The 27,626-nt window shown below is 35.6% G+C and overlaps 1 protein-coding gene across 8 annotated transcripts in view; it reads left to right on the forward strand.

Annotated features, from left to right (window-relative positions):
• nfixb (nuclear factor I/Xb) overlaps window positions 1-27,626 on the forward strand; it is a 511,053-nt gene that overhangs the window by 106,375 nt on the left and 377,052 nt on the right. For 4 of the 8 annotated variants that reach the window (XM_062037120.1, XM_062037119.1, XM_062037124.1 and 1 more), the window contains one exon: window positions 23,948-23,983. The exons of 3 other annotated variants lie outside the window; for them this stretch is intronic. In XM_062037120.1, coding sequence (XP_061893104.1) covers window positions 23,948-23,983 — 36 coding nt within the window. Of the gene's footprint in view, window positions 1-13,962; window positions 14,658-23,947; window positions 23,984-27,626 lie in introns of those variants that run through there. One more of the 8 variants, XM_062037123.1, reaches the window with a different exon arrangement.

Here is a 27,626-nt window from a genome sequence, read left to right on the forward strand (position 1 = left end):
TGTGTGTGTGTGTGTGTGTGTGTGTGTGTGTGTGTGTGTGTGTGTGTGTGTGTGTGTGTGTGTGTGTGTGTGTGTGTGTGTGTGTGTGTGTGTGTGTGTGACACATGCACACAGTTTCTTCACTATGGTATTTTGATACTGCATGATTATACAGTACCTCTGTTCTCAGTATTTGGCATTATTTTTCCTTTCAGCTCCAGTGTTTGGCTTGGCCTGGCTTTAAAAGTACAGATGTGGCCTCTGGACAGGGTGAAAAATGGTTCAGTGGATAAATAGTCTTCACTTCATGAAATAATGCGCCTATTCACACATCCCGCCAATGAATGAATGAAGGTGTTAAATCCAGAGCTCGGGTGAAATTATTGCATCAGGAGCTGCAACTGAACAACATTTGTCATATTTTCACGAAGCCCAGTTGGACTCGATTGGTTTTGGGCCATTCCACTGAATCGTTGCTTTTTGACATGTGTCCCACTCCCTTGGAGAGATGAGAATTTATGATAAAATAAATTTTTATGAAGCAAAGCCTTCTGCACATGGATCTGATTGCATATTTAATCAATTAAACTTCCATCCATCCATCCATTTTCTACCGCTTGTCCCTTTTGGGGTGGCGGGAGGTCTCTGGAGCCTATCTCAGCTGCATTCGGGCGGAAGGCGGGGTACACCCTGGACAAGTCGCCACCTCATCACAGGGCCAACACAGATAGACAGACAACATTCAATTAAACTTAATATATGAATTTAAATTACTTTGAACATCAGCTAAATAGCCCGTGTTGTTTGTCCCTGCTTCCTTGAATTAGACTTTACCATCAAATAGGGTTGTCTCCATACCAAAATGTATTTCGATACTTTTCGATACTTTTCTAAATAAAGAGAACCACAAAAAATGGCATTATTGGCTTTATTTTAACAAAAAATCTTAGGGTACATGAAACATATGTTTCTTATTGCAATCGAAGAACACTTTAGTCCTTGAATAAAATAGTGAACATACTAGACAACTTGTCTTTTAGTAGTAAGGAAACAAACAAAGGCTCCTAATTAGTCTGCTGACATATGCAGTAACATCATTTATCATTCTATTATTTTGTCAAAATTATGAGGGACAAGCTGTAAAAATTTATTATTAATCCACTTGTTCATTTACTGTTAATATCTGCTTATTTTCTGTTTCAACATGCTCTATCTACACTTCTGTTTAAATGTAATAATCACTTATTCTTCTGTTGTTTGATACTTTACATTAGTTTTGGATGATACCACACATTTAGGTATCGATCCGATACCAAGTAGTTACAGGATAATACATTGGTCATAAGTTAAGTTGTCATGTGTCCAGGGAGGTATTTCCTGAGTTTATGAATATAATCCATCCATCCATCCATTTTCTACTGCTTGTCCCTTTCGGGGTGGTGGGGGTTCGCTGGAGCCTATCTCAGCTGCATTTGGGCGGAAGGCGGTGTACACCCTGGACAAGTCGCCACCTCATCGCAGGGCCAACACAGATAGACGGACAATATTCACACTCACATTCACACACTAGGGCCAATTTAGTGTCGCCAATCAACCCATCCCCAGGTGCATGTCTATGAATTAAAAAAAAAAAAAAAAAAAAAAAACATTTTTGTGACAATGAAAAATATTGATGTAATCATAGTAGTATCGACTAGATACGCTCTTGTACTTGGTATCAATACAGTGGATGTCAGGTGTAGATCCACCCATGGCGTTTGTTTACATTGTGACGCCGGTGAGCTATTGTATCCTCCTACGGTGTGTAGTTTTTGATTGATTGATTGAAACTTTTATTAGTAGATTGCACAGTACAGTACATATTCCGTACAATTGACCACTAAATGGTAACACCCGAATAAGTTTTTCAACTTGTTTAAGTCGGGTCCACGTTAATCAATTCATGGTAGTGAAGCATGTTTAGCTATTCCTCGTCCTGCAGGGTTGATACTTTTAAGAAACGTGTAAGTTCACGGTACCGCTATAAATAGTTTGTCTGCGTTAGCACTTATAATAACAATATCACTAATACTTGGTTAATATTCACGTCACCAAATGTAAATAGAGTATTGTTGGCACGTTTTGGATGTTTTTTTATTGGGTTTTATAAGCGGAATAGAGGACCTCCTATTGACTCTGCAGTAAACTGACTTTTATGTACGAGTTAGAATGCATTAAAAGACAATAATTGACACTTTAACTTAACTTAAAAGAAAATACATCTGTCGTCATGCCTTTCATAATGATTGTTAACGATTGGCAACATTCCAAAAAAAAGTGCAGTTCCCCTTTAACAGAATGATCTAATCTATTATAACAAAATGTAGTTTATTTTCCTCTTTCAATGTCCGTCTATTTGTATTTGTGTTTGACTTTCTCTCCTACTGTTACCGAATTGCATTACCGTATTTTTCGGACTATAAGTCGCAGTTTTTTTCATAGTTTGGCCGGGGGTGCGACTTATACTCAGCGACTTATGTGTGAAATTATTAACACATTACCGTAAAATATCAATTAATATTATTTAGCTCAGTCACGTAAGAGACTAGACGTATAAGATTTCATGGGATTTAGCGATTAGGAGTGACAGATTGTTTGGTAAACGTATAGCATGTTCTATATGTTATAGTTATTTGAATGACTCTTACCATAATATGTTACGTTAACATACCAGGCACGTTCTCAGTTGGTTATTTATGCCTCACTATTCTTTATTTATTTTAAATTGCCTTTCAAATGTCTATTCTTGGTGTTGGGTTTTATCGAATAAATGTCCCCCAAAAATGCGACTTATACTCCAGTGCGACTTATATATGTTTTTTTCCTTCTTTATTATGCATTTTCGGCCGGTGCGACTTATACTCCGGAGCGACTTATACTCTGAAAAATACGGTATTTTAGTTTACTGAGATTCAAGGATATTCTGTTTTGGGTCTGTTTTGTTCTGGTCGCCTGAAAACCAGTTGGCTTTACTCTTTTTATACAAGACTCTACCATATTAGTTACACGGGCGCCATCTAGTGGTGGCACAGTTTGAGAATCCATGCCATACAGACATCTCATTCCAAATCAAATGTCTCATTCCCAATGTGAAAATCTCATTATTTGATTTTTCCATTTCGTTTTGAACATGAACAATAATCAACATAGAAATGATAACTCCGTAACAAAAGTGAATAATAAAAATAAAAACCCAGTAGCTAAATGTGTTTGCCATTTATATGTTAAAAAGGAGCGGGAGGAAGTCAAAACTTATCGAGTCCCCCCAGTGGGAACAAGACATTGAAACAACATTGAGAACTTGTTAAATTAGGTCCCGATGTTGAGCAACTCCAACGTAATGTTGAAACAACATGCTTTTTGACAACGTTGAATCAATGTTGGATTCTGACGTTGATTTGACCATTGAATTTTGGTCATTTCCTAACCAATATTCTATAAAAACAAATACAACGTTGAAACAACATGCTTTTTGGCGACGTTTAATCAATGTTGGGTTCTGACGTTGATTTGACCATTGAATTTTGGTCATTTCCTAACCAATATTCTATAAAACAAATCCAATTTTGAAACAACATGCTTTTTGGCGACGTTTAATCAATGTTGGGTTCTGACGTTGATTTGACCATTGAATTTTGGTCATTTCCCAACCAATATTCTACAACACAAATACAACGTTGAAACAACATGCTTTTTGACGACATTTATTCAATATCAGGTTGTGATGACGTTGATGTAACCATTGAATTTTGGTCATTTCCCAACCAATATTCTACAACACAAATACAATTTTGAAACAACATGCTTTTTGACAACGTTTATTCAATATCAGGTTGTGACGTTGATGTGACCATTGAATTTTGGTAATTTCCTAACCAATATTCTATAAAACAAATACAACGTTTAAAAAAAAACCATGCTTTTTGACAACGTTTATTCAATATCAGGTTGTGATGTTGATTTGACCATTGAATTTTGGTCATTTCCCAACCAATATTCTACAACACAAATACAACGTTGAAACAACATGCTTTTTGACGACGTTTAATCAATGTTGGGTTCTGACGTTGATTTGATCGTTGAAATTTGGTCATTTCTCAACCAACTGTGGATCCAACGTTAGAGATCAACGTTGTCTCAATTTACAAATATGACTATTTTTGCAACGTTGTTTCAAAGTCAATTTTAAAGGACATGTATGTATAATCAACGTATCAATGTCTTGTGTCCAGCCTCCTCTGTACCAAAAAATATCAATAATTCAATAATCTACCTGTTTCCAAGTAAGAATAATAACATTGATAACTGTGAAAACAATTATCAAAAACAATTTAGTAAATATTCACACTTAAATTTTGTCCTACTAATTTCGGCGGTCCTTGAACTCACCGTAGTTTGTTTACATGTACAACTTTCTCCGACGCTGCCACAGAAAGACATGGTTTATGCTACTCCTTCTTTTGTCTCATTTTGTTCACCAAATGTTTTATGCTGTGCGTGAATGCTCAAAGGTGAGCTTTGTTGAGGTTAATGACTTGTGTGGAGTGCTAATCAGGCATATTTGGTCAGTGCATGACTGCAAGCTCACCGATGCTAACATGCTATTTCGGCTAGCTGTATGTACGTATTGCATCATTATGCCTCGTTGGTAGGTATATTTGAGCTCATTTAATTTCCTTTACTTATGTCCTCTGTGTATTTCTTTTTTTTATGTCTCATGACACATTATCTGTATGTAATATTGGCTGCATTTCTGATTGTTGTTTGTGTGCCATGTTGTTCCAGACCACAGCAAACTTTACCCGGCTCGCCAAAGATTGTGATAAATCCATTAGAAGAAGACCTTTTTGCTAATGTTTTCCAATGTTGTAAAAGGAAGATTAGCGTCAGCCTGCGACACATAGCCATTTTGATAGTAGGCTAATATATCTAACATAGACACTTATATCATGTGTTGTCTTCATTATAACACTTATATAAGACTTTTAAAGTCATTTTGATAGTAGGCTAATATAGCTAATATAGACACTTCATTATAACACTTATATAAGGCGTATAATGCGGCTCCAGACAGATTCATTTTTTTGTAGTTTTGGTCCAATATGGCTGTTTCAACATTTTGGGTTGCCGACCCCTGACTAATTAGGCCTATTACGCTACTGTACTTCAATGTTGGTCATCGTGGTGGTACTTGGAGAGTCAAGTGTTTTCTGAGGCGGTACTTGGTGATAACACGTTAACGCGGACCTCTGCCATAGAGACATATCATTCAGAATAAAATGTGTTATCCCTTCATATCAGGGGTGTCAAACATACGGCCCGGGGGCCGGATCAGGCCCACGAACAGGTTCTATCCAGCCCGTTGGATGAGTTTGCTAAGTATAGAAATTAACCTGAAATTTTTGAATGCAAGAAACTGCTGTTCTAAATGTGTCCACTGGATGTCGCAATAGCAATTCTTTGTATCTTTGTAGATGATGCTACATATGTACAAAATAAACCACATGATGTTAGTGCAACAGTTGAGGACATTGAGCAAAATGCATAAATAACATACTGTAATTTGATATTGATATAATTTTTTTATCTTGATAGATTGAAAATTAACACCAATGAGTTGACTGGTGAACATTATCACATCATTTATTTAGAAAGTATAAATAACAACAAATAAAGACAGAATACTATTAACCGCAACAAGTAAGTGTAAAAAACCCACAACAACATTATGATTTGTACAATTTCAGAATGTGCTTGTTCTGTTTTTGAACAAAGAAGACAATCTGAAGTTGTCTTTGTTTTTAAGTTATTATTAAAGGTATATTCACCTACATGTAAACAGCATTATTAAAGGTACCGTAATTTCCGGACTATAAGCCGCACCTGACTATAAGCCGCACCAGCTAAATTTAGGGGAACATACAGATGGCTCCATATATAAGCCGCACCCGACTATAAGCCGCAGGGTTTTGATGTGTAATTACCGTAGTATATAGGGGTTCCTGCTACCACGGAGGGGATTGTCGGGACAGAGATGACTGTTTGGGAACGCAAAGCGTCCCATTTATTAACAATAAATCTTTCAATCATTCAATCAAACTTTCACATCTTTGACATGGCGAACAGCATTCGTGCAGAGTACAAATAATACAACGGTGCAAAGTAATACAAAGTGCTCACCTGTACGTTATCAAAATAACCAGCCTACCGGTATATGAAAAGTCAGTCTTTAATCATTGTGTCATCGTCTTCCTCCTGCGTACTAAAACCACCGAAATCCTCTTCGTCGGTGTCGGAGAAGAACAGGCCGTAAATAAGCCGCACCCTTGTATAAGCCGCAGGGACCAGAACGAGGGGAAAAAGTAGCGGCTTATAGTCCGGAAATTACGGTATATACATCTACATTTGAACAACAATATTAAAGGTTTATTCACCTACATGTAAACAGCATTATTAAAGGTATATTCACCTCCATGTAAACAGCATTATTAAAGGTATATTCACCTACATGTAAACATCATTATTAAATGTATATTTACCTCCATGTAAACAGCATTATTAAAGGTATATTCACCTCCATGTAAACAGCATTATTAAAGGTATGTTCACCTCCATGTAAACAGCATTATTAAAGGTATATTCACCTCCATGTAAACAGCATTATTAAAGGTATATTCACCTACATGTAAACAGCATTATTAAAGGTATAAACATCTACATTTAAACAACAATATTAAAGGTATATTCACCAACATGTAAACAGCATTATTAAAGGCCTACTGAAATGATTTTTTTTTATTTAAACGGGAATAGCAGATCCATTCTATGTGTCATACTTGATCATTTTGCGATATTGCCATATTTTTGCTGAAAGGATTTAGTATAGAACAACGTCGATAAAGTTCGCAACTTTTGGTCTCTGATAAAAAAAAACCTTGCCTGTACCGGAAGTAGCGTGACGTTGTCAGTTGTTAACTCCCTCATATTTTCCTATTGTTTTCAACGCAGCTAGAGCGATTCGGACCATTACCCCATTAATTTGAGCGAGGATGAAAGATTTGTGGACGAGGAACGTTAGAATGCAGTGAAATACATATTTATTTTCGCTCTGACCGTAATTTAGGTACAAGCTTGCTCATTGGATTCCACACTCTCTCCTTTTTCTATTGTGGATCACGGATTTGTATTTTAAACCACCTGAGATACTACATCCTCTTGAAAATGAGAGTCGAGAACGCGAAATGGACATTCACAGTGCCTTTTATCTCCACAACAATACATCGGCGAAACGCTTTAGCTACAAGCTAACGTGATAGCATCGTGCTTTAACTGCATATAGAAACAAAAAAAATAAACCCCTGACTGGAAGGATAGATAGAAAATCAACAATACTATTAAACCGTGGACATGTAAATACACGGTTAATGCTTTCCAGGCTGGCGAAGGTTAACAACGCTGTGCTAACGACGCCATTGAAGCTAACTTAGCAACTTAGCAACCGGACCGCACAGAGCTATGCTAAAAACATTAGCTCTCCACCTACGCCAGCCAGCCCTCATCTGCTCATCAACACCCGTGCTCACCTGCGTTCCAGCGATCGGCGGAAGGACGAAGGACTTCACCCGATGCGTTTGGCGGTCCGGAGACGTAGGAAGTCAAGGTGAGGTCGGCGGCTAGTGCGTCTGCTCTCCAACAAAGTCCTCCTGGTTGTGTTGCTGTAGTCCGCTGCTAATACACCGATCCCACCTACAACTGTCTTCTTTGCAGCCTTCATTGTTCATTAAACAAACAGAAAACAGAGCTTTTTGTATAGAATTCTACGGGGTACCATAACTTCCGTTAAACTGACTTCGTCACGCGCATACGTCATCATACCGCGACGTTTCAGCCGGATATTTCCCGGGAAATTTTAAATGTCACTTCATAAGTTAACCCGGCCGTATTGGCATGTGTTGCAATGTTAAGATTTCATCATTGATATATAAACTATCAGACTGCATGGTCGGTAGTAGTGGGTTTCAGTAGGCCTTTAAAGGTATATTTACCGACATGTAAACAGCATCATTAAAGGTATACTCACCGACATGTAAACAGCATTATTAAAGGTATATTCACCGACATGTAAACAGCATTATTAAAGGTATATACACCTCCATGTAAACAGCATTATTAAAGGTATATTCACCTGCATGTAAACATCATTATTAAAGGTATATTCACCGACATGTAAACAGCATTATTAAAGGTATATACACCTACATTTAAACCATACTTGCCAACCTTGAGACTTCCAATATTGGGAGGTGTGGGGGGGCGTGGTTGGGGCGGGGGCGTGGTTAGGGCGTGGTTAAGAGGAGAGTATATTTACAGCTAGAATTCACAAATTCAAGTATTTCATATATATATATATACATATATATATATATATATATATATATATATATATATATATATATATATATATATATATATATAAATACTTGACTTTCAGTGAATTCTAGCTATATATATATATATATATTTTTTTTTTTTGTATTATTATATATATATATATATATTTTATTATATATATAAATAAAATAAATACTTGAATTTTAGTGTTCATTTATTTACACATATACACACACACACATACTCATACTCATTGTTGTACTTGAAAGTACAATGCTTTGTTAAGGGTTGAATTGTCCATCCTCTTTCTATTCTCTGTCACTATTTTTCTAACCATGCTGAACACTCTCTCTGATGATGCATTGCTGTGTGGCACGCACAAAAGTGCTTTCATCAAATGCACGAGAGTGTGGAATCTTCCATCTCTCCCTAGCATGGCCCAAAACCGGTCAATCCTTGCTTCCTGGGGAAGATCTTCCCTGGCAAGCAATTGGTACTCCAGTACTTGTACCCGGAAGCTGATCAGGTCCAATCGCAGCTGGGGCAGACTTTTTTTGGGGGGGGGTGTGGCCTCCAGCTCCGGCTGAATACCGGGAGTTTGTCGGGAGAAAATCTCTGTCGGGAGGTTGTCGGGAGAGGCGCTGAATATCTGGATTCTCCCGCTAAAAACGGGAGGGTTGGCAAGTATGATTTAAACAGCAATATTAATGGTATATTCACCTACATGTAAACAGCATTATTAATGGTATATTCATCTACATGTAAACAGCATTATTAAAGGTATATACAGCTATATTTAAACAGCATTTTTAAAGGTATATACACCTACATTTAAACAGCAATATTAAAGGTATATTCACCTACATTGAAACAGCATTATTAAAGGTATATACACCTACATTAAAACGGCAATATTAAAGGTATATTCACCTACATGTAAACAGCATTATCAAATGTATATACAGCTATATTTAAACAGCATTATTAAAGGTATATTCACCTACATTGAAACAGCATTATTAAAGGTATATACACCTACATTCAAACGGCAATATTAAAGGTATATTCACCTACATGTAAACAGCATTATTAAAGGTATATACACCTACATGTAAACAGCATTATTAAAGGTATATTCACCGACATGTAAACAGCATTATTAAAGGTATATTCGCCGACATGTTAACAGCATTTTTAAAGGTATATTCACCGACATGTAAACATTATTAAAGGTATATTCACCTCCATGTAAACAGCATTATTAAAGGTATATTCACCTACATGTAAACAGCAATATTAAAGGTATATACATTTACATTTAAACAGCAATATTAAAGGTATATTTACCTACACGTAAACAGCATTATTAAAGGTATATTCACTTACATGTAAACAGCATTATTAAATGTATATTCACCTCCATGTAAACAGCATTATTAAAGGTATATTCACCTCCATGTAAACAGCATTATTAAAGGTATATTCACCTCCATGTAAACAGCATTATTAAAGGTATATTCACCTACATGTAGACAGCATTATTAAAGGTATATTCACCTCCATGTAAACAGCATTATTAAAGGTATATTCACCTGCATGTAAACAGCATTATTAAAGGTATATTCACCAACATGTAAACAGCATTATTAAAGGTATATTCACCTCCATGTAAACAGCATTATTAAAGGTATGTTCACCTCCATGTAAACAGCATTATTAAAGGTGTATTCACCTCCATGTAAACAGCATTATTAAAGGTATATTCACCTCCATGTAAACAGCATTATTAAAGGTATATTAACCTACATGTAAACAGCATTATTAAATGTATGTTCACCTACATGTAAACAGCATTATTAAAGGTATAAACCTCTACATTTAAACAACAATATTAAAGATATATTCACCGACATGTAAACAGCATTATTAAAGGTATATTTACCGACATGTAAACAGCATGATTAAAGGTATATTCACCTACATGTAAACAGCATTATTAAAGGTATACTCACCGACATGTAAACAGCATTATTAAAGGTATATTCACCGACATGTAAACAGCATTATTAAAGGTATATTTACCGACATGTAAACAGCATTATTAAAGGTATATTCACCTACATGTAAACAGCATATTTAAAGGTATACTCACCTACATGTAAACAGCATTATTAATGGTGTATTCATCTACATGTAAACAGCATTATTAAAGGTATGTACAGCTATATTTAAACAGCATTATTAAAGGTATATACACCTACATTTAAACAGCAATATTAAAGGTACATTCACCTACATTGAAACAGCATTATTAAAGGTATATACACCTACATTCAAACGGCAATATTAAAGGTATATTCACCTACATGTAAACAGCATTATTAAAGGTATATACACCTACATGTAAACAGCATTATTAAAGGTATATTCACTGACATGTAAACAGCTTTATTAAAGGTATATTCACCGACATGTTAACAGCATTATTAAAGGTGTATTCACCGACATGTAAACAACATTATTAAAGGTATATTCACCTCCAGGTAAACAGCATTATTAAAGGTATATTCACCTACATGTAAACAGCAATATTAAAGGTATATACATTTACATTTAAACAGCAATATTAAAGGTATGTACAGCTATATTTAAACAGCATTATTAAAGGTATATACACCTACATTTAAACAGCAATATTAAAGGTACATTCACCTACATTGAAACAGCATTATTAAAGGTATATACACCTACATTCAAACGGCAATATTAAAGGTATATTCACCTACATGTAAACAGCATTATTAAAGGTATATTCACCGACATGTAAATAGCATTATTAAAGGTATATTCACCGACATGTTAACAGCATTATTAAAGGTGTATTCACCGACATGTAAACAACATTATTAAAGGTATATTCACCTCAAGGTAAACAGCATTATTAAAGGTATATTCACCTACATGTAAACAGCAATATTAAAGGTATATACATTTACATTTAAACAACAATATTAAAGATATATTCACCGACATGTAAACAGCATTATTAAAGGTATATTTACCGACATGTAAACAGCATTATTAAAGGTATATTCACCTACATGTAAACAGCATTATTAAAGGTATACTCACCGACATGTAAACAGCATTATTAAAGGTATATTCACGACATGTAAACAGCATTATTAAAGGTATATTTACCGACATGTAAACAGTATTATTAAAGGTATATTCACCTACATGTAAACAGCATAATTAAAGGTATACTCACCTACATGTAAACAGCATTATTAATGCTGTATTCATCTACATGTAAACAGAATTATTAAAGGTATGTACACCTACATTTAAACAGCAATATTAAAGGTATGTACAGCTATATTTAAACAGCATTATTAAAGGTATATACACCTACATTTAAACAGCAATATTAAAGGTACATTCACCTACATTGAAACAGCATTATTAAAGGTATATACACCTACATTCAAATGGCAATATTAAAGGTATATTCACCTACATGTAAACAGCATTATTAAAGGTATATACACCTACATGTAAACAGCATTATTAAAGGTATATTCACCGACATGTAAACAGCATTATTAAAGGTATATTCACCGACATGTTAACAGCATTATTAAAGGTGTATTCACCGACATGTAAACAACATTATTAAAGGTATATTCACCTCCAGGTAAACAGCATTATTAAAGGTATATTCACCTACATGTAAACAGCAATATTAAAGGTATATACATTTACATTTAAACAGCAATATTAAAGGTATATTTACCTACATGTAAACAGCACTATTAAAGGTATATTCACCTACATGTAAACAGCAATATTAAAGGTATATACATATACATTTAAACAGCAATATTAAATGTATATTCACCTCCATGTAAACAGCATTTTTAAAGGTATATTCACCTCCATGTAAACAGCATTATTAAAGGTATATTCACCAACATGTAAACAGCATTATTAAATGTATGTTCGTTCACCTACATGTAAACAGCATTATTAAAGGTATATTCACCTGCATGTAAACAGCATCATTAAAGGTATATTCACTTCCATGTAAACAGCATTATTAAAGGTATATTCACCTCCATGTAAACAGCATTATTAAAGGTATATTCACCAACATGTAAACAGCATTATTAAAGGTATATTCATCTGCATGTAAACCGCATTATTAAAGGTATATTCACCAACATGTAAACAGCATTATTAAAGGTATATTCACCTACATGTAAACAGCATTATTAAAGGTATATAAACCTACATCTAAACAACATTATTAAAGGTATATACAGCTACATTCAAACATCAATATTAAAGGTATATTCATCTACATTTAAACAGCATTATTAAAGGTATATACACCTACATTTAAATGGCAATATTAAAGGTATATTCACCTACTTTTAAACAGCATTATTAAAGGTATATACACCTACATTTAAACGGCAATATTAAAGGTATATTCACCTACATGTAAACAGCATTATTAAAGGTATATTCACCGACATGTTAACAGCATTATTAAAGGTATATTCACCTACATGTAAACAGCAATATTAAAGGTATATCCACCTACATGTAAACAGCATTATTAAAGGTATATTCACCTACATGTAAACAGCAATATTAAAGGTATATCCACCTACATGTAAACAGCAATATTAAAGGTATATCCACCTACATGTAAACAGCAATATTAAAGGTATATCCACCTACATGTAAACAGCATTATTAAAGGTATATTCACCTACATGTAAACAGCATTATTAAAGGTATATAAACCTACATCTAAACAACATTATTAAAGGTATATACAGCTACATTCAAACATCAATATTAAAGGTATATTCATCTACATTTAAACAGCATTATTAAAGGTATATACACCTACATTTAAATGGCAATATTAAAGGTATATTCACCTACTTTTAAACAGCATTATTAAAGGTATATACACCTACATTTAAACGGCAATATTAAAGGTATATTCACCTACATGTAAACAGCATTATTAAAGGTACATTCACCGACATGTTAACAGCATTATTAAAGGTATATTCACCTACATGTAAACAGCAATATTAAAGGTATATCCACCTACATGTAAACAGCATTATTAAAGTTATATTCACCTCAATGTAAACAGCATTATTCACCGACATATAAACAGCATTATTAAAGGTATATTCACCGACATGTAAACAGCATTATTAAAGGTATATACACCTCCATGTAAACAGCATTATTAAAGGTATATTCACCGACATGTAAACAGCATTATTAAAGGTATATTCACCGACATATAAACAGCATTATTAAAGGTATATTCACCGACATATAAACAGCATTATTAAAGGTATATTCACCGACATGTAAACAGCATTATTAAAGGTATATACACCTCCATGTAAACAGCATTATTAAAGGTATATTCACCGACATATAAACAGCATTATTAAAGGTATATTCACCGACATATAAACAGCATTATTAAAGGTATATTCACCGACATGTAAACAGCATTATTAAAGGTATATACACCTACATTTAAACAGCGGTATTGGTTAAACGTGGCCCCCGATCTAAAATGTCTTTGACACCCCTGCTTTCTATAAAAAAAAACATGTTCCGTGTGTTTCCAATATTATCAAAGTAAGAGTTGACCAAAAAAAAAACTTTAATTTTTTTTTTACTTTGTTTTAAGTTACGAGTAGAAAATGGACGAGGTGGATAATCCTCTGTCACAACGTAAATCGCTCATCTGAAAATATACACGACACATTCCACGCTCGCCTCGCAGCTGCCGCGTCCGTTCTCATGATGCGTTCGCGTGTCATCGCCGCGCTCATGATACGATCGCTATCGCATCTGCTCGGTCCGTGAACGCAACTGGATGTGATTATTTGCGGTATATATCGTACCAAAAAAAAAAAAAAAAAAAAAAACACACACCACGAAGCGCGCCTTTACTGCAAAGAGGAGCCGAGCGAAGAGGGGGGAGTGGTGCGGGAGGCGAAGTTTTGTCCCTCAAAGTTTATGTGAGCTTTCTAGGCGGGGTCTGGCGTACTGTACGCTCGCAGCATGGAGTGAGAGAAGCAGGACGGCGAGTGAGTGCCATGCAGCAGCACGCCGAGCTTCCACGCAACTTAACTAAGCTCGTCGGCGCGTCCTCCGTGTGAAAAGTCACCATGTACTCCCCGTACTGCTTGACACAGGTAAACTCTTCTCTGCTGCTCTTTTGTGCCCGGCTATTTTATTTTATTTTTTATTTTTATGGCAAAAAAAAATGTTTACGTGTGCGTGTGTGTGTGTGTGTGTGTGTGTGTGTGTGCGTGGGTCACTCCTCCGACTTGATCGCAGCGGCGTTTGTGTCGTGGAAAACTTTTATTTTTTTTATTTTTTTTTGGGAGACGCAGAAAATGGCGGTTATGTATTTCATAGGGGGGGAAAAGAGGGGAGGCTAAGTGCATGGTTCCACGCATTATTTGAGAGTGGGAGAAAGTGTTTGTTGGGGGAAAAAAAGAAAAAAAAGAATCATCCTCTTGTGTTATACGTTCCTGTTTTTTTTCATGGGATGAAACGCGGCTTGGCTAATTTGCAGGTTTTGCACTTGAACGCAACACGTGATGTGGCGCGCAATGGATCCGATGTGTGTGTGTGTGTGTGTGTGTGTGTGTCTGTGTGTGTGTGTCTGTGGGAAGGGGGTTGTTCGTGATAGACTTCAAACTGTCATTTTGTCAACATCTGGAAGGAAGTTTTTTTACATTTCATTTGAAACCACTTCTTTAATTTTCTCACACTCGTGTGGCGTTCACTGTCGCAAGCAGTGACGTAGCTGGGCTATTGAAATACATGGATTTATCCCTTCACTGTTATTATTACTATTGTTTTTGTATATTCCTAAGAACCAGCGTCCTCTGCTGTGGACTTTTTAAAATTTATTTATTTTTGTTATAGGTACAAAAAAATAGCCCCGTCTAATTGCTGTTAGGTTTTTTTTACTCTTATTTGAAACCACTTCTTTAATTTTATCACACTCGTGTGGCGTTCACTGTCGCAAGCAGTGACGTAGCTGGGCTATTCAAATACATGGATTTATCCCTTCACTGTTATTATTACTATTGTTTTTGTATATTCCTAAGAACCAGCGTCCTCTGCTGTGGACTTTTTTTAATGTATTTATTTTTGTTTATAGGTACAAAAAATAGCCCTGTCTAATTGCTGTTAGTTTTTTTTTTTACTCTTATTTGAAACCACTTCTTTAAGTTTATCACACTCGTGTGGCGTTCACTGTCGCAAGCAGTGACGTAGCTGGGCTATTCAAATACATGGATTTATCCCTTCACTGTTATTATTATTATTATTGTTTTGTATATTCCCAAGAACCAGCGTCCTCTGCTGTGGACTTTTTAATTTTTGTTTATAGGTACAAAAAAATAGCCCTGTCTAAATGCTGTTAGTTTTTTTTTTTACTCTTATTTGAAACCACTTTTTGAATTTTCTCACACTCGTGTGGCGTTCACTGTCGCATGCAGTGACGTAGCAGTGCTATTGGAATACATGGATTTATCCCTTCACTGTTATCATTATTATTATTATTGTTTTGTATATTCCTAAGAACCAGCGTCCTCTGCTGTGGACTTTTTTAAAATGTATTTTTCTTTATAGGTTAAAAAAAAAAAGCCCTGTCTAATTGCTGTTAGTTGTTTTTTTTACTCTTATTTGAACCCACTTCTTTAATTTTCTCACACTCGTGTGGCGTTCACTGTCGCATGCAGTGACGTAGCAGGGCTTTTCAACTACATGGATTTATCCCTTCACTGTTATTATTATTATTGTTTTGTATATTCCTAAGAACCAGCATCTTCTGCTGTGGATTTCTTTTTTATTTCTTTTTGTTTATAGGTAAAAAAAAATAGCCCTGTCTAATTGCTGTTAGGTTTTGGTTTTTTTTACTCTTATTTGAAACCACTTCTTTAATTTTCTCACACTCGTGTGGCGTTCAATGTCGCATGCAGTGACGTAGCAGGGCTATTCAAGTACATGGATTTATCCCTTCACTGTTATTATTATTATTGTTTTTGTATATTCCTAAGAACCAGCGTCCTCTGCTGTGGACTTTTTTAAAATTTATTTATTTTTGTTTATAGGTACCAAAAATAGCCCTGTCTAATTGCTGTTAGGTTTTGTTTTTTTTACTCTTATTTGAAACCACTTCTTTAATTTTCTCACACTCGTGTGGCATTCACTGTCGCATGCAGTGACGTAGCAGTGCTATTGAAATACATGGATTTATCCCTTCACTGTTATTATTATTATTATTGTTTTGTATATTCCTAAGAACCAGCGTCCTCTGCTGTGGACTTTTTTAAAATTGTGTTTATAGGTACAAAAAAATAGCCCTGTCTAATTGCTGTTAGGGTTTTTTTTTTTACTGTTATTTGAAACCACTTCTTTAATTTTCTCACACTTGTGTGGCGTTCAATGTCGCATGCAACGACGTAGCAGGGCTTTTCAGATACATGGATTTATCCCTTCACTATTATTATTATTATTTTGTCTATTCCTGCTGTGGACTTTTTTTATTTATTTTTTTTATGTCTAATTGCTGTTTTTAAGGACTTATTGCCAAAAAGCTAGTCAAATATGAATTATATAACAGCGTTTTAGTCTTTTTTTTTTGTTGTTGTTTTTTTTTAATGAACCTGCTCCAAAACTATTAGTCTCTCCAATTTATTTTGAACTGAACCGTTCTTCCTGGCTGGGATTTGGCCCGTGGGCCGCAAGTTAAATATATATACCTCTGGTACGAAGCCGCGTCCTCTGCAGTGGACATGGAAAAAAAATTAAACCTCCCCCACAAATGTGCACTGTAGAGGACACAGGTTCTGTAGGTGGTTCTAATGTCATGTTGTGGCTTTATGGATGTGAAATAGGTTTATTATGATGCACTTTTTTTTTTTTTTTGCATGTTCTTTTGCTTGTAACATGATGCTATACACACAATGTGTGTGTGTTTGACCTCCGACTGACCATTATAGTGGACAGTTATTATTTTCTTTGAGATAGAGTCTTCCTTTTATAAAGTGGGCTTGTGTAATCCCTCATTAGCCGTGCTAATAACCACCGATTTGACGGCGTTGAACAAGTTAGCACTCACTGCGCCTCTCGGCCTGCTCTCTCGATGGTTTGGAATTTAAGAACATTATCTGCAGGATGGTGTTGTCCTCTCTTTGACACCAGAAAAAGTTTTTTATTTTTAAATTTTTTATTATTCCCTTTGAATGGTGATTTTATAGAAGCGGATGGAAAAGGCAGTTTAGTGTGCCGACTCGGTGAGTCAGACTTTGGCGAGTGGCTCCCATGCAACCTTGTGATGAGAAGTGGTAATAATTTGAACTGGCTATCACATTATGTCCTGTGTATATATTTATTTGTGTGTACAATTGCTGGCCGGTGACTCCTTTTGAGGTTGTTTTAGTCAGATTCTTGTGCTCTGATACAGGATGAGCTCCTTACAACACAGGTGTCAAACTCAAGGCCCGGGGGCCACATCTGGCCCGCCACATCATTGTATGTGGCCCGCGAAAGCCTGGGGAAAATGGGTGTTAGTAAAATACTAAATGCAAATAATTATTTCGATTTTGACAGAAAAAAAAGGGGAATCTTCTAATTGTTATCTAATCATGCCAAATTCTACATTATTACATAGTGTTAGTAAAGATAACATTAGTTTGTACTAGTGTTGTCCCGATACCAATATTTTGGTACTGGTACCATAATAATTTCGACACTTGTTTACCGTAATAACTCCTATAACAGTCAAAAGCGCAGATTTCAACCATTGAAATACTTTCTATAGTTCAGGACTTACGGTCATTTAAAACAGCACTGCACATCATAATGGCGGCTACAGTTTTGATGTTAAAGGTCTAAAAAAATGATGTACAACGTCCGGCAGGCCGGATTAAAAATATTAATGGGCCAAATGTGGCCCGCGGGCCGTATTTTAGGGATAGGGATAGGTCTTTATTGTCATTGCACAAGTACAACGAAACTTTGTTTTCAGCACAAACCCGTCCAATATTAGACAAACAAACAGTGTACATGGCTACAGAACAGGAACGCTGATGGGTCGCCACAAGGCGCCCCGTAAAAGATGGGGAAAAGGTAAAAAATGGGGAAGGTTGAGTAAAAAAATACAATCTGGAGTGGGAAAAAAACCTCCATAGCAAAGCACATATACATATTACAACGTACATCTCAAGATATCTAGCAACAGAGGGGAGGGAGTGGGGGGCCATGGTGGCAGGCTGCAGCTATTCAGGCGCTGCCCGTCCTTCCATCACCCCTATGGGATTTGCGTCAAGGGCCTTGAATTGGGGGTGGGGTATGTGTGTGTGGCGTATATTTTTGTGGGTGCATGTGTGTGTGTAAGTCTGCAGTAGACGACTAGAATGACGCACAGTATCAGTGCGATACAGCTATTGAGTGTGCCACACACTCACCGACTAAATGTTTCTGCAAAGGTTATAATGGCGACATTCTGACAAAGCGAAGCGGACATCTAATTTGGGCCTAGGATTGTGCACTTACGGCAGGGATGCCCAAAGTGGGGCCCGGGGGCCAGATTTGTCCAGTTGTGTCATTCCGTTTGGCCCGCCAAAGGGTGGCTACCAAATCAATCAATCAATCAATGTTTACATGTAATACTTATTCATACTGACCTCTTTCAAGCCGCGCAATCATCGATGGGCCGTCCGCAAAGTTACACTTGTAAAACAAAAAGTTGATTTTAATGTAAAAAGCTGGCAACTCAGTCGGCAGAAATTAACTGTAAAATCATAAGTGGTACCATTTTTCCCATTTACAATAATGCGCTGTAAAATCTAAGAACATCGGTAAATCGCCAGAATAAAAATAAGAGTGGTTATTGTTAGAGATGTCCGATAAATGCTTTAAAATGTAGTATCGGAAATTATCGGTATCGGTTTCAAAATTATCGGTATTGGTTTTAAAAAGGTAAAATTTACGACTTTTTAAAACGCCGCTGTGTACATGGACGTAGGGAGAAGTACAGAGCGCCAATAAACCTTAAAGGCACTGCCTTTGCGTGCCGGCCCAGTCACATAATATCTACGGCTTTTCACACACACAAGTGAATGCAAGGCATACTTGGTCAACAGCCATACAGGTCACACTGAGTGTGGCCGCATAAACAACTTTAACACTGTTACAAATATGCACCACACTGTGAACCCACACCAAACAAGAATGACAAACACATTTCGGGTGAACATCCGCACCGTAACACAACATAAACACAACAGAACAAATATCCAGAACCCCTTGCAGCACTAACTCTTCCGGGACGCTACAATATACACCCCCCCGCTACACCCCCCCACACACACACACACACCTCTGCCCACCTCAACCTCCCAAATTCCAAGCTGCTGTTTTGAGGCACGTTAAAAAAAATAATGCACTTTGTGACTTCAATAATAAATATGGCAGTGCCATGTTGGCACTTTTTTCCATAACTTGAGTTGATTTATTTTGGAAAACCTTGTTACATTGTTTAATGCATCCAGCGGGGCATCACGACAAAATTAGGCATAATAATGTGTTAATTGCACGACTGTATATATCGGTATCGGTTGATATCGGAATCGGTAATTAAAAGTTGGACAATATCGGAATATTGGATATCGGCAAAAAAGCCATTATCGGACATCTTTAGTTATTGTTTTTCAAAACATAGTAATGCCACTGTGTAAAAAAAATGGTAGCCCAGTTTATACCATCATTTTTACGCCAAAACAAAAGTGGTACAGTTTTTAATATACAGTAATTTGGTGTAAAAACACCGTAATTCTTACAGTAAAATTCCGGTGACTGAGCCGGCAGTTTTTTTTTACAGGCGAACTAGTTCAGTTTGAATTCCAGAGCCTCGCTCTACAATAAAGTTGTGACTTTTTGACGCTCTATGTCAGACCTGGGCATATTAAGGCCCGGGGGCCACATGCGGCCCGTTAAGCTTTTCAAAATGACCTTTAAGATGGAAAGTGTAGCTGCCATTATGATGTGCAGTGATGTTTTCAAATGACCGTAAGTCTTGAACTATACAAAGTATTAAGGGGATGGGTCAAATGCAGAGGACAAATTTCACCACATCTAGTGTGTGTGTGACAATCATTGGTACTTTAATCTTTAATCTTAATCTTAATTTCAATGGTTGGAATCGTCACTTTTGCATGATACTTTGGTGACTAGTGTTGTCCTGATGGCAATATTATTTCGATACTTTTCTAAATTTAGGGGACCGGAAAACATTGCATTGTTGGCTTTATTCTAACAAAATATCTGAGGGTGTGGCGGACCGGTACTTTTCAGAGGCGGTATGGCACCGAATATGATTAATTAGTATCGCAGTACTATACTAATACCCGTATACCGTACAACCCTACTAGTTTAACTTTAACTTTACTATGGTAATCTTCGTCACAGCAGGTCAGACGAGGCACCAAGCAGTGTGGGTGGTGGGCGTTTCCACAGAGTGTTTCCAGAGCGGCCAGCCTGAAATGCGAGTGTCAGGGACAGGCGCGGACGGAAATTTTTACAAGAAAGTTCTAAAGCTTAGTGATGTATCAGATATATCGGATTGTAGATGTTTTTTTTTTTTTTACCCTTCATGTTCATATGTCGCTGTTTGTTGCCTTTGGCTTGATTGTAAAATATGTGGATGGAGAGGGGGTGTGATGTTCATATGTTCTCAATATTCAGGGTTTTATCGTTCATAGAAACATTTAAAATTCCATTCCGTTTTTAAGGCGGTCTGTCATAACATTTTTAGCATTCGATCAGACTTTATTGTGAGGTTTTATATTAGTTTTCCTAAAAATAGATGTACCGGCCCACAGACACATTTTTTACTCTAAATTTGGCCCCCGAGTCAAAATAATTGCCCAGGCCTGCTCTATGGAAAGGGATAATGTTGGTCGCCATGTTTCGCCCACATCCTCTTAATGAATACCTAAACGCTTTGAAATGTAGCATCCTCTGTATGTCTAATCTGTTTGGGTAAAGTTTGAAAGCGATCAGATGAAATATCGAGGCCAGGGGTGTCAAACTAATTTTAGCTTAGGGGCCACATTAAGGAACATCTGTGCACACGCAGGCCGGACTATTAAAATCATGGCATTAAAACTAAAAAAATAAAGACAACTTCATATTGTTTTATTTGTCTTACTTTGGCCATAAATAGAACAAACACATTCTGTGAATATTACAATAAAAATATAGAAAAAAATACCCGGCAGCGCTAAAGTTTAGATCCATGAAGGAAAGAAGAAAGGGAATGAATGTTTATAACTGAATAAATGTACATATGCATAAAAATTTGTTTTCTGTTGTATTATTATTTTTTTGGTGAATTAAGTAACGTTTATGACAACCTTTTTCCAAAACACAATATAGAATGTGAGATATAACAGGATAATGCATACATTTATCATTTGTTTTCAAAACGCTTACAAAAAAGTGGGACCCCAAAAATTTACCGTGGGACCCCATTTTTTATGATTTGATGGTGTCCCTGGGACCCCATTTTGAACATTCCTAGCGCCAACACTGATGGAGTATTGGTGCGTGCAAAACCGCAGCAGGCGGCTGTGGCCTGCGGGCCGGTTCTAATACTACCGTATTTTTCCTGGTATAAGTCGCTCCGAAGTATAAGTCGCACCGGCCGAAAATGCATAATAAAGAAGGAAAAAAACATATATAAGTCGTACTGGAGTATAAGTCGCATTTTTGGGGGAAATGTATTTGATAAAAACCCAACACCAAGAATAGACATTTGAAAGGCAATTTAAAATAAATAAAGAATAGTGAACAACAGGCTGAATAAGTGTACGTTATATGAGGCATAAATAACCAACTGAGAACGTGCCTGGTATGTTAACGTAACATATTATGGTAAGAGTCATTCAAATAACTATAACATATAGAACATGCTATACGTTTACCAAACAATCTGTCACTCCTAATCGCTAAATCCCATGAAATCTTATACGTCTAGTCTCTTACGTGAATGAGCTAAATAATATTTTTTGATATTTTACGGTAATGTGTTAATAATTTCACACGTAAGTCGCTCCTGAGTATAAGTCGCACCCCCGGCCAAACTATGAAAAAAACTGCGACTTATAGTCCGAAAAATACGGTAATCAAATATCATCCCGGGGGCCATAGATCATTGACTTTAACACATAGGATCTAGGAGGAGCTGGTGACAGTACAACACCTGGAAATGGCGAAAATCTGCAGAAAATGACCTTTTTTTGGAATGTTTTGAGGTTAAAAATGTGCATACAAGAGGCAGAGTTGCATGTTAAGTTAATTAGGCACACAGTTTATACGTACTTTTTATTTTTGTATTTATATTTATATACGACGGTATGAGGCCAAATTCCTCACTGCTGTTGCAGGGTAAAACCGCTGTTTGGCACATTTTCACTTTGGCCCGCGGTGGGGCACCTCTGATTTAGAGGGTATATTGGTCTCATCTCTCGTCTCCGCTCGGGACGTGCAAATGCAGCAATTTTTACTTTAAAAAAAAATAAAAATAAAATTAAAAAAAAGGATCGGAATAATTGGAATAATAATTATTTAACTCTGTTAAATAAACACAATTTACATTCTATTTGCAATACAGGAGCAGAATTTATTCTGTTTTTGTATTTATTATATTCTATAAATCATCTATTCATATTAACTTATGTTATTTATAGCCTACTAATTATATTTACATTATTATCATGATGTACATACTATCCTTCTTGTGGCGCTCATTGGGCTAAATTTGGGACATCGGGTGCTAAATGACATGTCTCATCTCGTCTCGTCCTTGAAATATGAATATATAATATTATCTTACCATTACTCGTTTGTATATATTGTTTCTGTTTACACGCACAATATATGTTCAAATTAAGCGTTTTCCTGTTTCCTTTCCTGATATTTTTTACATGCAAGCAAACACACACACACACACACACACACACACACACACACACACACACACACCACACACTGAGCATTCCCTCGCAGCACTGTTAGCAACAGATATGCACATCTTGTCTATTTAATTGCTGGTAATAATTAAAGTAAAGTCAAGCTCCGATATGGCGTCTGTGGTCTCCAAATGAATGATTAACAGTGATGAATCATTGCTGGACACTGGGCACGTGCTGTACCCTGGTCTTTGGAAGTAAGTGTTGTGTTTTCCATTAAAGTTCATCTCCTACTTCCACTTGAAACCACATTTGGAGCCGAGACGATGTTATTTATAGAAGTACGACTTTATTAAGCTTGTGATGTTTTCACTGGTGCGACATTTTTAACTTATTCCTTCCCTCTGCCCCCACCCCCCACACCCCCTCTGCCCGCCTGGACGCCGACCCCCCTGCTCTCCTCGCCTCTTAACACCCTCTCAACACTAAAGTATTACCCTACTCACCTTCTAAACAATGCCTTAGTGGTAAGTCTTGTCCCTATTTATTCAGTTTTAGTATGTTTTTCTCCATATTCCATCATGATTATATGTTTTTGTGATAACCTGCGGTAGACATTCCTGCTGCTCTGCATATATATATATATATATATATATATATATATATATATATATATATATATATATATATATATATGTACAGTATATGTGTGTATATATGTATGGGTAAGTGTATATATGTATGTGTATGTATATATGTATATATATATATATGTGTAAATGTGTGTGTATGTATATATATATATATATATGTATGTGTATATGTATATACTGTATATATATGTGTATATGTATATATATATATATGTGTGTGTGTATATATGTACATATATGTATATGTACAGTATATGTATACAGTGTATATATATACATATGTGTATATATGTATATATGTATATATATATATATATATATATATATATATATATATATATATATATATATATATATATATATACAAATATGTGTATATACATATACAGTATGTGTATACATAGATGTGTATATATATACATATATGTATACAGTATATATATATGTATATAGTATATATATACATGTATATGTATGTATACAGTATATATATATGTATGTATGTATGTATGTATGTATGTATGTATGTATGTGAGTGTGTGTATGTATGTATGTATGTGTATATATATATATATATATATATATATATATATATACAGGCCAAAAGTTTGGACGCACCTTCTCCTCATTCAATGCATTTTCTTTATTTTCATGACTATTTACATTGTAGATTGTCACTGAAGGCATCAAAACTATGAATGAACACATGTGGAGTTATGTACTTAACAAAAAAAGGTGAAATAACTGAAAACATGTTTTATATTCTAGTTTCTTCAAAATAGAGTGTGCAAAACAGTAATCAGAGCAAAGGGTGGCTATTTTGAAGAAACCAGAATACAAAACATGTTTTTAATTATTTCACCTTTTTCTGTTAAGTACATAACTCCACATGTGTTCATTCATAGTTGTGATGCCTTCAGTGACAATCTACAATGTAAATAGTCATGAAAATAAAGAAAACACCTTGAATGAGAAGGTGTGTCCAAAATTTTGGCCTGTACTGTATATACATATACACACACACGTATATCTACATGTATACATATACATGTATTTATATTCGCACACACACACAAAAGCACTGATGTTTTGTTTGTATTTGAAGCTTGTCACTTGGCATGGTGGTGTTTGACTTTTATTTTGGCCACAAAATACAAGGTTGCAGCTCCTGCAACATATCAAGCTGCTTAAATAGGAATAGAGGACGTGGATTTGGATTATTAAGTATTGTGGTTTGCGCTGGTGCAACTGCATTGGATATATCCTGAATTTGCATTCTGGCTTTGTTATGTTAACATTTCTGTTTAGTTGTAATATTTTTCACCTTCCCAGGAAACAGCGTGTGCTGGTATAGTGTCCTGTATAGACTTTAAACATCTAAAGTATGTAAATATATATATATATATATATATATATATATATATATATATATATATAGAGAGAGAGAGAGAGAGATGATGAATGATTGCTCTGTGGTACCAGTCTAGTGTAAACACTTCCATGTTGCTCCAAGAGGATGTATTGTATTTTTCTTCCATCCCCTCCAGACGTTATCACCCTTTTAGACAGCAGTGTTGTGAAAGAAAACACCAAAACAGAATTCAGAGTGGCAAGACCGAGAAAGCATAACAAACGCTTTAAAAAAAAAAAGTGAATTAAAGTAACATAATCAGTATTCAGACATTGTGAAGGCTGTTTTCATTTGTGCTGAAGTGGCCTCATGTATGAATTCCCCTATTTCTCTCCGTCGGACCTGGAAAAATAAGTTGAAGCATCTGACTTTGGCACAATGAGAAGTAAAATGTTTTCATAAAGAATATTCATATAGGACACAGCGTGCACATAAACACTGTCTCTGAATGTAGCTTGTCATTACAAAACTACTAGGGCTGCAACGATTAATCGATTCAATCGATTCATTCTAATAGAAATTAGGTTCGACTTATATTAAGTTGCTGCGATTAATCGTTAAATGAGTATACCTAACAAGAATTGATCAAATTCGTACCACATGGAGTTCCCGGAACTTTAAATATGCAGACATTGCCATAAAACGCATATAAGTTTGCTTCCACAGTGGAGTGTTTTAAGTCTCGTCTTAAGACCCACTTTTATTCTTTGGCTTTTAACACTACGAGAGTTGTGTGGTCTTCTGTCCTCTGTTGTCCTGTGTGTTTTTTTTAAAATACATTTTGATGTCTATTTTACTGTTTTAATTGGTTTTACCCTTTAAAATCGTTTTTAATCATATTTATTTTTTATATTGTCTCTGTATTGGTTTTCTATTCATTTATTCTTTGTTTTTATTCAGTCATTGGTGTAGCATAATATTGTTTTTAATATTGTTTTTGACATGGCTGTGCAGCACTTTGGAAACATTCTTGTTGTGTGAATGTGCTATATAAATAAAGTGGATTGGATTGGATTGGATAAGAGCGATGGTGTGTGGGTGCTGTGATCTGTGTGGCGGTGAACAGCGGTCAGCTCTTATTAAACTTTGTTATTAATACACACATTTTAATAAGTGCAATTTTAATGTTGATGATGTGTATTTATTCGAAAAAGTGAAAAAGGCAGAAGCAAACATGAAATACTTTTTATTTCAACTATTTTTCGTAAACATGAATCAAGGATATAAAGTCTGTTTTATCTCATTACTCGATTAATTGAACAAACTAATTGATAGATTACTCGATAACTAAAATAATCGACAGCTGCAGCCCTAAAATGTACAGTAAATAACATCTTAATTTGGCTTTTTGACACACCTAATACTGCCTGGTCTGCCAGAGAATAAGAAGACGTTTTCGTACATATGCATCAAATATATAACGTTTGTTGTATCCGAGTATTCGATTAATCGAACAAACTAGTTGACAGATTACTCCACTTTTTAAAGTGTGTTTTATCTCATTACTCGATTAATTGAACAAACTAATCGACAGATTACTCGATAACTAAAATAATCGACAGCTGCAGCCCTAAAATGTACAGTAAATGGCATTGTAACTCCGCTTTTTTACACACCTATTACCTGCCTGGTCTGCCAGAGAATAAGAATAAGTTTTTGTAAATATGCATCAAGGATATAAAGTGTGTTTTATCTGATTACTCGATTAATCGAACAAACTAATCGACAGATTACTCGATAACTAAAATAGTCGACAGCTGCAGCTCTAAAATTTACAGTAAATTACATTGTCATTTCCGCTTTTTGACACACCTAATACTCGCCTGGTCTGCCAGAGGATAAGAATACGTTTTTGTAAATATGCATCAAGGATACAAAGTGTGTTTTACCCGATTACTTGATTAATCGAACAAACTCATCGTTAGATTACTCGATAACTAAAATAGTCGACAGCTACAGCCCTAAAATGTGCAGTAAAAGACATTGTAATTTCTGCTTTTTGACACACCTCTTACTTGCTTGGTCTGCCAAAGAATAAGAAGACATTTTTGTAAATATGCATCAAGGATATAAAGTGTGTTTTATCTCATTGCTCGATTATTCGAA

The sequence above is a fragment of the Entelurus aequoreus genome, linkage group LG25 (assembly GCF_033978785.1).
Source record: "Entelurus aequoreus isolate RoL-2023_Sb linkage group LG25, RoL_Eaeq_v1.1, whole genome shotgun sequence".
In the NCBI taxonomy this organism is placed as follows: Eukaryota; Metazoa; Chordata; class Actinopteri; order Syngnathiformes; family Syngnathidae; genus Entelurus; species Entelurus aequoreus.